General features: G+C 54.5%; 1 protein-coding gene and 1 non-coding gene across 2 annotated transcripts; one reads left to right on the top strand and one right to left on the bottom strand.

The window, feature by feature from the left end:
• The first annotated feature begins 473 nt into the window (after positions 1–473).
• TRNAI-UAU lies at positions 474–566 on the top strand. Its single transcript is given in 2 exon segments — positions 474–511; positions 531–566. It is a non-coding gene; the product is annotated as a tRNA-Ile (tRNA).
• A 4,226-nt stretch (positions 567–4,792) lies between these two features.
• On the bottom strand, positions 4,793–11,273 carry LOC116416145 (protein hairy). The gene is made up of 4 exons (XM_031923263.2): positions 10,173–11,273; positions 8,574–8,801; positions 6,277–6,756; positions 4,793–6,172 (listed from the first exon to the last, which is right to left on the bottom strand). The coding sequence occupies exons 1-4, from the start codon at positions 10,473–10,475 to the stop codon at positions 5,579–5,581; spliced, it is 1,605 nt and encodes a 534-aa protein (XP_031779123.1). The 5' UTR covers positions 10,476–11,273; the 3' UTR covers positions 4,793–5,578.
• Between the last annotated feature and the right edge of the window lie 985 nt (positions 11,274–12,258).

Here is a 12,258-nt window from a genome sequence, read left to right as displayed (position 1 = left end):
AAGCCGAGAGGGAGTTCGCGCGAGGGGGACACGATAGCGCGCAGCGACTCTCTCTCTCTCTCTCTCGCGGGCTGCGTGTAACAGGTGGTTTTAACTGCTATAAAGCAGCTTGCGTGGCTTGGAACTTGAAAGGACGCGGTGTAGCCAAGCCGCCGGGGGTGAGGAAGAGTGTCGCTTGCGGGTTTTTTTTCTTTTTTTTTTTTTTTTTTTTTTTTGAGCTGACGCGCTGCGAGGCCGGTTCCCTTTTCGAGGAAAGGTCATTGATTGTTTATCTTGTTGGTTAACGATGACACTGTGCGTAGGATGAGAAGATCAGACTCGTCGCATCGATATTCCCCAACCGCAACTCCATCCAAACGCGAAGAAACGGCGAAAATCGCCAGCGAGTGATTTTTCCCGCGCCTACGTCGTTAAACAATCCACAGGACGCCATTTTCGAGCGCACTCGGCAATTCGAGCGCTTTATTCCAGTTGCTCCAGTGGCGCAATTGGTTAGCGCACGGTACTTATAAGACAGTGTTACGTGAGCAATGCCGGGGTTGTGAGTTCGAGCCTCACCTGGAGCATTTTTTTTTCCGGCCAAAATTTTCCTCGTCCGGCCCAGGCCGTCGCGCGCCCATCGCTAATTTATGCAAATCCTTATCGGATCGAGCGATTTTTCCTTTTTTTTTTATCGGCTTACTTTTTTTCGCCGAGTACGTAGAGGACGCTAGCGATAGCGAGCGAAAGCCTACGAACGCGTGTGAACAATCGCTGATTTTAATGGTGTTAGGCTTTTGTAAAGTTGTGATTTGTCTCTTTTCAGCGATTGACTCTTTTTTTACATCGAGTTTGCGAAGCGCCAGCGCACGTTTTTGAAAGAAAAACACGACTCGTTCTCGTTTGCATTTCATCGCGGTAACGACGAATTCGTCGAATACAAATGACGATAAAATGTTTGAAAGACAGCTGCAGCATCCGCGGAATGCGAACTTACATCGCCATCGATCTTAAGCCAACGCACAATAATACGAAATTCGCAATTTGTTATCGCAATCTAAAAAGTCGACCGAAACCGAATAGAAAAGACATCTCCAAAAGGCGAAAAGTCGTCGTCAAAGGCCAGTTGCGCATCTGTCGTGTCCCGCCGGCAGCTCGCGCTTTCGGGCAATTTGCATTAATGAAAGATTTATGAGGATGCCTCGTGCTCTCTCGCGCGCGAATTACGCGTCGTCACGATCTTTATAACACGAAGGGCTTCTGCGCGCCGAGCGTAAGCTCTCGCGTGTATACCTAAATATAATACGAGTACGCGTACGTGGGCAAGTGTGTTATATATATAGATATATATAGGAGAGGTGAGCCTGCATATTCAGAGGAGAGTATAGGAAGAGAGATATGTGCAATGCACTGCGATGACGAAAATTATAAAAAATTGTTATATATAATATCGAGAATTTGTCTAGTCGATGATTAATTTTATCGTTCCCTTATTCTGAGCTACTCATTACGCGGTAACGATAAAAACTAAGCCCCGTATACGAAAATACGGTATAAGTATAGATCGCCGCAACAACGCGCGGGGGCAACAATCCCTTTAACTCCGGCTCGGCTACCGCGCAGCTCTGTATCAAAATCCAAAGTATCGGCCATATCCTTAAAGTCCCATAAAATTACGCCTCCCGGACCTCTCTCTCTCTCTCTTCTCTCGTCTCGTTTCGCAGCGGCGCGCGGTCGCGTGCGCTATAAGCGCAAGAGGAAAAAAAAGCCCCTCCAGAGGAGGCAGAGGCGAGAGAGACGGCAAATTACCGGGAAGCAAGCCGAGAGGCTAAATCGTTGCCTAAAGAGGCACACCTGCGATTCTCGAGCTCGTTACACGCGCGAATCCCGATGGCGCGAGTGTAATTATAAAGCGGTGTGTCTTTGTGCAGCGCGACGCGGCTTTCTGCCTTATACGACGCTTCAGGTGCTTATATACATTTTTGCGGCTATGTACGAACGCTGGGGGGTGGGATGTGCGCCTCGTACGAGAGGACGACGGCCGTTCGCAACTCGTGAAATTTATCGAATTACGCGAAGATTATGATTAAAAAGGCAGCAGCTAATCGATCGGCGAAGAATCACTTATGCCTCTCGTGCACTATTAATCCTAACGAGGAGGGAAAAGCTTCCCAGATAGACAGAAGGGTGCGCGGTGTCTCTTAGGGGCTGCCGAGAGAGCTACGATTTGCTTTGATTGAATTTAACGCGCTGTCGCCTCCGGTCCCTTCGATATGCGCTCTGCGGAGGGGCTTGAAATTCGGGGGTAATTTTTTCAGAGTTTTTCAGAACAAAATGCAGACCCCTTATACACGTCCTTTGTTGAAGCAGAAGCCAAAGTCAGCGCGGGTTGTACGCGTTCGCGAATTTTGAAATTACAAAGCACGGCTTTGACGCCGCTGCCCTGATATTGCGCGCGCGCGCATGTTCCGGAGCGGTAAATCTCCGTCAGCGTGTAATTCTGATGGAAAAAACCAGGAAAATTGTAGCGCAATTTTTTAACTCGCGACGAAAATTTAAAAAAGTCTCCCCTGCGTATAGAATAGAAGAAAGCTTATAATCCGACTGTCTCCTTGTGAATTAAAGTCCGCACTCAGCTGCCTCCCTCGCGCCTGGCTCTGGTGTGATATTATTGCGAAAAAGAGAGCTGCAGCGCGCGCGCGAGATCAAAGGAGCGATTTTTGGGCGGACACTTACGGTCCGCCTCGCCGCGAATCGACTCCGACAATTCTAATCAGCCTGAGAAGGAGACGAGACGCCGGAGAAAGAAGAAGGCTTTTTAGAATAACATGGAATTCATCGCCGCCGCCGCGCTAAACATAATCATGGGACGAGCTCTGCCGAATAATCTTGTTACATTTCTGTTTGCAAATCCTCCCGCGCCAGCCATAATCCGGCCAGAGCGTGAAAAGACGAGCCTTAACGAGATTTCATTCGGCGCGAGATTAGAATCCCTTTCTTTCCACAGGCCCCGCCACTATATAGTTTCGCCGCGAGGATTATACGGTCTTTTAATCGCACATATTCGTCGAATTCCTTAGGGTACGTACAGTAAAAATCGCGGACGCGAGGCTTAATTTTTAACGCGGTGCGAGAGCGTTTTCGTTACCCCATTAGCCGTCGTTTAACGATGATTTTTACGGCCGAATCGCCAGAAAAAAAATATCGCGTCTCGCGATCCGCGTTGAATAATGCACACACAACATATTCGGACCCCCGAAAGGGAGCACCACGCGCGCAACTCGTCGTCCTCGTCGTCGCCGTGTAATAGCCCTTTAAAAACCGAGGGAAAAAGAGCGCGTAATCAGGGCAAATTGAGAAGGAGAGGAGGCCGGTCGCAGCCTCGAGCGCCCTGTGATCTTTAAGGCTAATCAGGGAGACGCGCGCGCGCGCACGACAATTACCGCAGCTGCTGCTGTTCTCTACTGAGAGGCGCGGGGAGAGCTGTCTTCTTGCACCTCCTTTGGTCCTGGGAAGTCTCGTCGACTCTCTAAGGAGATTCTTGTTACGGTTCGATACGGGTTTGGGGACAGCTGAATAAGATGCAGCTACAATATACCGAATATAGTGAAAGATGTACGGAGTGGTAGCTTTGGCGAAGCCAAATGCATTGATATAGCTATGACTTTACGAGGGGAATATCGTCGGCCAGAAGCCCTCGGAGTTTAAGATAGCCATAGTCCAAAATTGCTTATTCTACTAACGTCTGACTCTTTAATCCCAGAATCTTGCACACTTTGGCTAAGAGCCTCGCTACAACACCACTTTCATTTCCGTGCGATGATAATTATGAAAAATATTTCGCGGGATCGAAGCTGCGATTCCTGATTTTTCAACGTGTTAATCAGACCCCCGCTGTATCTCGGCGATGCATTGAAAAGATATCCCATCGCTTCGCTCTCGCAGCCTACAGCCAAAAAACCAAGACGATTATATCTCTCCGTCTCGATCTCTTTAACGGATGCCGAAGACGAGACTGCGCAGGAAAAAGTACAACTGGTCGGCTCCGCTGCAAACTTGACACGAGGAGGACTCTTTCGAGAACGAATTCAATTTAATGCCACTTACGATAGGCGCGAGCGCGGCAGTTAAATTGCATCAAAAAGAGGAGAGTCATTTCCGAGAGGAGATTCCCCGCGGCGCTGTTGCTGCTGCTGCTGCTGCTGCTGCTGTAATGCCGGCGATGCCTGTATAAGCTGGTTATGGCTTTTGGGATCGAGAGCGAGTGTATATGCATGTACAGAGTCATGGAAATTGAATCCTTCCTGGCGTTGCTTGCTCCAAGTCCGAGTAAGACCTAATTTGTTTCAGAGTTAATTGATTCTTTTGAAAAATGAAGACGTAACTTGTTTTGTGCAACGACGCGATTAGTCCCCCTCTTTTTTCTCAATTACCCGCAGCGTCACAGCGTACACCGCCGGGCAGGTGCAGATATCGCGCGTGCGCGATACCGCGCAATTACACGTTTATGCTCGCGTGCTCGCTCGACGCTAATCGACGCCGAAGCGGCAGAAAGGGTGGCGGCTCGCTTTTTTCTGACGGACGGCCGACACGCCCTGGGGCAGCGGAATGACCCTATCAATTTTCGGCCGCTCTCTAATCTTCGCGCGCTCTCGAGACGATTTTTTTTTTTTTTTTTTTTTTTGGTATGCGTGTAGTTTGGTTTTATCTTCGATGCGTGCTAGAACTCACCTGCGATTGAACTGTTGCAGTATACGCGTGTGCTCGGAGCTGAAATTGGAAGGAATGGGCGATGAAAAAATAGAAGGCTTGCTTTGCGTAGTTCAATATTTGCGTGTATTGACTGCACGTCACTAAGTACATTGAATTTTATGAGACCGGATCGCAATTACATATTTAGCAATTACAGAGACAATTAAAACGGTGGAATTACCAAGTAACTTCCTACCTACACACCTTTCACATCTTATACTCTCGCTTCTCTCCGTACTCTCTTCTCTCACTCGACTCACTCGATCCGCCCAATATACACACGATAATAATCGTCACTATCTCGCTCTCGATATACACCTAGATAACATTAAAATAAATCTATGCAATATTCATATCCTCGTAGTTCGATGCGGCGCGCATCTCTATATGTACACAGTAGGTTCGTGCGGGAGCGACGAAAACCAGACTACGTTGTTGTATCAAGTTGTAATACTCGGGGAAAATCGCGAACGTCGCTATGCGCACGACTCTCTCTCTCTCTCTCTCTTATACACAGCTCTTCTCTGTACACATTGTGTACGCGGTACGTCATACGCGTGCGCTTAGAGTCGTCGAAAGGGAAGGGTGTTGACGGAAAAACAGACGACGTTTCGTTGTTCAAGTCGCAGTGGGTGCGAGTCCGATGCGCGCTCTACGCGTATACGAAAGGGTCTGTCGCCCTTCTCTCGGCGCGCTCGCGGTGCACTACAAACTAACAAAGCGATACACTTGCAGCGTACGTCGTGTCTGTCTCTCCCTCTCTCTATCTCTATTTCTCTCGACGACGCGCCAGAGTCTCTGGACATACACAGAAGCGCCGGGCTCTATAACTCCATATGCAGGCTATCTACCAGGGTCTCCACATGCCCTCCTCGTCCTTGACCGGCTGCACGCCCTCGGGCGGGCTCCCCCGGCTGTTGCTCTCGGCCTCGGGCAGGAGGGTCGTCGTCGCCGGGACCGCCGGCAGCTCCTGCTTGGGCAGGCCCGGCTTCGCGCACATCTCCTCGGGCTTGACCGACGCCTCGACGGGCTGACTAGGGGGCGGCCGGTCCTCCGGGTAGCCGAGCATCGCCGTCGCGGCCTCGCACTGCTGCTGGGCCATGTACCTCGCCGCGGCGGCCTTCAGCTTCTTCGCGCTGCTCGTCGTGAAGTCGAGGGGCTGCTCCGTCGGCGGAGCCTCCACCCGGGGACTCTTGGGGGGCTTGAGCCCGGCGCTCAGGGCCGCGGCGTCGGGCCAGTCCTGCTGGGGCTCGTCGCAGAGCGGCCTCTTGATCAGCTTGTCCGTCGCCTTCAGGAGGGACATGTTCGTCGCGGCCCAGATCGCGGTCGGCGGGTTGGGCCCGATGCTGATGCCGTTGGCCGCCGCCGCCGCGGCCAGCTGCACGTAGTGGCTCGGCAGCAGGAAGACCACCTGGCCGTCGGGCAGGCGGGAGGGGATCACCTGGAAGATTCGGAGATTCGGAGATTCGGAGATTCGGGGATCGATCCTTGTACGCGGCTGTCCAAGCGATCGAGCGGGCGATCGCGCGCGGGGAGGCAACTCACCTGGACGACGGACAGCATGCTGTTGGGCTGGCTGCTCCCGGGCTGCTCCATCCCGGGCACCACGGGCACGGCGCCGGGCTGCATCGGCGCGAAGGCCGAGGTGGGTCTGCTGCTGTTGTTGTTCTCGTCCCCGGGGGCGGTGCTGCTGTCGGCTCTGGCGGCCTCCACGAGCTCGGGCATCTCCTGCTTGATCAGAGCGGCGCCGAGGGCCGCGCTGCAGTGGGCCGCCGCAGCGGCGGCCGCGGCCGTGGCCACCGCCTGCTGGTGGGGGTCCAGAGGTCCGGGGCTAGCAGGACCGAGGACTCGGTCCGTCACGCTGCCGGGACTCGAGCCGAGGCCGGAGTCCGGCCTCGAGCCCAGGTCGAGGTCGAGCTCCGAGACGCAGCTGTCCAGGTGTCGGAGCAGACGCTGCTTGAACGCCGGCTCCAGCGGCGTCGTGTTGCCGGTTATTATGTCCGGCGCGTCGAGGTAGCGGCTCACCTGGAAGATCCAAGCCAGACGAGCTGGCTTTTAAAAAAGAAATCCCGACATGGATGCGCGTCTAGCTATAACGGATGCAGCTCGGCCCGCTCATTGCTAATCGGCGTCATTTCAATAAAACTCCGCAGGAGCGTCTGGTTCGCTAAATTATTCGAAGTGCCGTCGTCGCTCGTCTCGTGCCGAGTGAAAACCGCGCGAGCAGAAAACGAGGCTGCCTGGGTATGCGCGAATTGGGTATCCGATTCGACATCCGCTGCGAAATGAAAACAGCTGGAAAGCTCGAGGAGAGAGAGAGAGAGAGCAATGGTAAAGCATCATCAATCAGTCGCGTTACATTATTAATCGGACGCTCGCTCGCGCGCGTCGCAAAAAGAGAAAACAACGCTAGCCAGCTCTCCGCCCCACCGCCGCTTTTTCATTGCCTCGTTCGCGGGGGGGAAGCAAAGTCGGTCGCGCGCGCGCGCACGCCTCGAATTGTGTGTGTACATGCATATAGATATACACGGAAAAAATGCTTGATAACAGTAACAAACCGCTTGGCAAGTGTAATAAAATAATTGCTAAGAGGAACGATTATGGCGGCTATTAATTTTCTATAATATAAGTATAATGCGTAACACACAAACAGGGAAGAAACGTCGCGTCGCCTCTAGACTACAGCACACACACGCACAATGAACAAGCGTGAGAAACCCGTCGGCCGACGCCGCGCAGAAGCAGCCATCTAGCCTAAGCGATCGCGCGAGGCAGTATAGGCGAGCGAGAATTATATATAGCGTGACGCACGGAACGTGTCGGAGCCGCTATATTATGCGCGCGTCACTCGCCGCTCGCACGCGCGCGCCTATGAAATTCGCGCGGCTCTGCGATGTACGCCGTACATACTCGCGGTAAAAGTATTGTCCGCCTCGTAAGCTTCGAAGTAGCCGCAGCTATAACCGCGAGCTAAATCTTTTTTTCTAGAAGCTCGGGCGATTACGAGTCCAGTCCCGACTAATTGATGTTCGTAACAATGGCAATCGACGCTACGCGCGGCATGCTCTCTCTGTAGAGGAAAAAGACAAGCTGCGCAGCGAGAGAGAAAAAGAGCGAAAGCGTATAAATATCGACGGCGGCGCGCTTTTATTTCCTTTCGCGATTTACGACGGCCGAGAGAGGCTCCGGTAGTCGGCCGCTATATTCCCCCCCCCCCCCCCCCTCGTATAATTCCGCGATAACCAGAGGCGTGCCACCGCACCTATGCATATAGCGGGGATTTCGAATCGGCTGCTGCTCTCCAGCGTGGGCGGCTATTTCTTTTTGCCAAAGAAGAAGGGTTGCACCTCGTTTTCTCTCTCGCTTTTAAATTCGCGAGCTATTTAAAAATTTCTCTCCCACATCGCGCACATGTCGTCGCGGGCGCAGATAAGATAATGGCAATAGCCGCGACCCATCGAGAGCTTATATAAACAAACACACGCGCCCGCGAGCAGATGCGATCAATCCCCCCACCGCTCGAAAAAAAGCTCTCTTTTTCGTGTGCAGTCGGCTTTGTTCAGAGAGCTCGCGCACCTATGTGTGCACACACGCAGCAGCTAGTAGCGGGAGGACGGAAGGAAAAGGAGCACGAGGCGACGGCATTAAATCGAGCGAGTCGCGCATGCAGTCACGGAACGCCGCCGCCGCTTTGCGATACGATCGCGATCGGTGCGCTTGATATTTATACGCGCGCCCGTGTGCAGTACGTGCGTGCGGGAGGCTTATGCTTTTATCTCGCTGCTCGCGATTTATTTTTTGCGCGCCTTTTTCGAATCGAAGTATTCCAATAATAAACGTACCTCTCTGGAGCAGTCCTGGTAGCCGGCCTTGTACCTGGAGAGTCCAGGCTGGGCTAGAGACCTCTGCCTCTGCAGGTGACGCACCGTCAGCTCGAGTATGTCCGCCTTCTCGAGCTTGCTGTGCTTCGTGTTCTCGAGCCTCGCGCTGTCCAGGATCAGCGCCTTCAAAGCCGCCAGCGACTGGTTGATCCGGGCTCGGCGTCGCTTCTCCATCAGTGGTTTGTTCGCCTGTGCACAGAAGGGGGGGTGGGGGGGGGGGGAGGGGGCAGAAAGGCACAAAGCGACGCTCGTTATTATACGTATTTCATTTTTTTACAACACATCGCGAGCAATAATAGCAAGAGCGATCGAGGCTGCGGAATTTCGAGCAGCGCGACCGTGACGCCTCGGGCAATTTTCGCACACGCGCAGCAGTGTACGTGAGTCATGCGCGTTAATTCGCGCGCTCGGCTTATTAACAATTTCACGTCAATTTTCGCCAGGCCTGGTTAAAATTTCTCCCGCCTGGCAAAAAGTGCAGGAAAATTAACGCGTCCTTCGAAGGAGTCGATAAAGTTAGCCGGCATGTCCGCCCGGGGAAAAATAGACCGCCGGAGCTGAGAACTTCTCTACTCTGAATGAATTATCGGCCAGCAGCAGCATTCGCATTCTCTCGCTCGAGTCTGGCGCCTGCGAGAATCGCGGAAGCAAAAGGAGGAGCGGCCGGCGGCGGCTGGTGCGAGTCAGGAGATTCAAATAAGAGAGGCGCGACTGTATAGCCGAGCCTTCTGAAGTTTCGCGCGTGCTGCTGCAGCCGACTCGTTCTCTCTATATACCGCGCGCGTCTACTTGGCAAAGTGCCCTCCTGCATAGGCGGGGGATTCGCGCCGGCCTGCGCTGCTGATGCGCGCTTCTGGAGATAGAGAGGACGGATGGGGGCTTCTTTTTCTTTCGCGCCTCTCGGCCGCTATGAAGTTTGAGTTTCGCGGTGGTTTTCCGAGTGACTTTAGAACGGTACGAGGACTTGCGGAGCGGTTATCGAAGCTTCTTCAGAGTATACTCGCGTATACATTGCAGGAATGCGCGAAAGTATTCGCGAAAAACCTCACGAGTTAGCTGCAAACGGTCCGCTCCTATAATATAATCTCTCGGCACACGCATGGCCCACTTTATATACGTTATACGCGTACAGCCCGCACTCGACGCGGTACATGTAGCGGCCTCGGCTCATTAGGCGCCGGCCGCACGTGCGTGCATCCCCCCGCACGCGTAGATCACGAGCGCTCCCTGCTGGCGCCTCGGGGGCTCCTGCTGCGCGTCTTATCCCTGCTCGTGCATATGTGCGTGTACACACTGCTACAGGCGCTCTGCACGCGACGGGGCCGCCTGTGTGTACGGATGTGCACACACACGAGGCGCAGGGGGGGCGAAGGACGAAACCGCGCGGCACGTGCTCCGTACGCCCCCCCGGCGCGATTGGATTTGACGCGCGCGTGTGTTTGCCTGTGCATAGAGGCACCTCGTGTGCGGGGGCAAGTTTTTGATAGCTTCGATGACGGGCAACAAGGCTTAGCGCAGGTGGAGAAGGTGAATATTCTAGTGAGATGTATGAGAACTCACTCTGCGTCCGTCGGCGAGTTTGGGACCGGGACTCGGCGTCGTACAGGGACTGGGGTTCGGGCTGGTGCTCGACTCCTCGACGAACAGCTGCTGCAGCTGATGCTGGTGCAGTCGGGCAACCGCCGCAACGACCGCCGCCGCCGTCGCGGCCGAGCTGCTTCCTGTCGCGGTGCTGCTGCTGCTACCCCCTGCTGCTGCTCCCGACGCTGCTGCTGTTGTGGCTTGTTTCACCTCCTGCTGACTATTTTGCTGCTGCTGATGCGTTTGCTGATGATGCCTGGCCGAGTGTACGCGCGCGGTCATCTTAGCAGGCCCGTAAGGAGGAGCCGAGCAGCCCAGTGCAGTAGCCCAGCGCCTCGTGCTGCTTGCGCCCGCGGATGCTCTGCTCCGACGAGATGATCAGCATCGCGTCAGTCCCGACTCTTGGGCTCTTGCGCGGTTCGAGCTTTCACTGCGGCTTCGGCTTCTTCTCGATCAGCGGACCTATCCTCGCGATTCTTCGGCCCTATCCGTCTGTATAGGACACTCGGTGAGTATGCGACATTCGCGGAAAGGATGACTGCCGTTTAGCGCGCGGCTCGCGGCGCCACGTGCACTCCGCTCGACTCTGTGCCGTATACTGCAGCGCAGTGCGTGTCTGCCTGTCTGTCTGTCGAAGTGCGAGAGAGAGAGAGAGAGAGAGAGAGAGAGAGAGAGAGAGAGAGAGAGACTTGCCGCGCCGTCCAACACTTGTCGTCGCGCGAACGCGACCGTTATCAGCTGCACTCGCGCGCGTATTAACCGCCGCTTTTTATCTCTGCGACACTCGCACTGTCTCCTCGACACTGCCTAGAGTTTCTCCCCTGCGAAGAAGGCCACAGTTCTCGTGCACGCGCGATGACGCGCCGTGCTCGAAAATTCAAAAAAAAACACAGTCCCGCGCGCGGGAAATTCAAAAATCCGTCGCGACGACCGCGAGAACACCGTACAGAGCTTATGTATATACGCAGCCGCGAGTATACAGACAGGGCTGCGGATATAGAAGGTGCGAGTACAAGTGAGAGAGAGAGATGCTCGCAGCGAGAGCGACGTCGACGGACTGACTCGCCGCCGCCAGCAGCAGCAGCCAGCCACCGGCGCGCCGCCAGCGCCCCTCCCCCGCGCGCCCGCCAGACCGCCTGCTCGCTCGAGGCGGCGGTCCGTGCACGCGCGGCACGTTTCACGGGATAAAGCGAGGGCGAGCGAGAGAAAGAGAGAGAGAGAGAGAGAGAGAGAGAGAGTTCACGCTCACGGCACGAGCGTGTGCGGCACGCCGGCGCGCGCGCAAGAGAGAGAGAGAGAGAGAGAGAGAGAGAGAGAGAGCCGGGAAGGCGCTTAGCGCCCGTAAAAAAGTTCGCCGAGCGCGCGCGCTCCCGCTCTGTGTATATAGATATACGTATGTAGAGCCCGAGCGAGAGAAGTGGAAGTGCTGCTGCTCGCACGCCGCGCGCGGCGAGAGGTCTACTACTACTGTGCGGCGCGGTCGAGAGGAGCGAATGAGGGGAGCGGGAGGAATTTCAGTCGCGCGTTTTTTTTTAAATTTTCGATCCATTGCAAGGGTGTTTTCATTTTTCAAAGAAATTTCGTCAACGTCATCTCTTTTGCAAGCTCTCCCGCCATGTACCAACTTTTCAAAAACTCGCGAAGAATCTTCGATAATACGTAGAAAATCGAGCTAATTCAAAAATTCCGCGCATTATTTTTCGTTCAGCGAAAGCCTGCACAATCGCAAAGCCAGCTCGCCAGCGCGCTATCGTATACACACGCACGCACGCACACGTACAAGCCTCTCTAACGCGGCACGCTCGCTCGCAGGCCGAGATTAAGCCGGCGCGCAAAAGAGACTCCTCTCTCTCTCTCTCTCTCTCTCTCTCTCTCTCTCTCTGCTTCGCTATCGCGCGCGCATATCTATATATCTATCTGCGCGAAAACTCTCGCTCGCGGTGGCAGCGTCGAGTGGAAGCGATGAGCCGCCGCCGGGGGAAACTCGAGCCAAGCGCGGAAGGCCGAAGCCGTTCGAGCTCGCTTGCTCTATAGATATAGCATGCATACTCACAGACACGAGCGC

This window comes from Nasonia vitripennis, chromosome 1 (assembly GCF_009193385.2).
Source record: "Nasonia vitripennis strain AsymCx chromosome 1, Nvit_psr_1.1, whole genome shotgun sequence".
Classification (NCBI taxonomy): domain Eukaryota; kingdom Metazoa; phylum Arthropoda; class Insecta; order Hymenoptera; family Pteromalidae; genus Nasonia; species Nasonia vitripennis.
The sequence above is the reverse complement of the archived record's forward strand: the minus strand, read 5'-3'. Positions and strand labels throughout refer to the sequence as shown.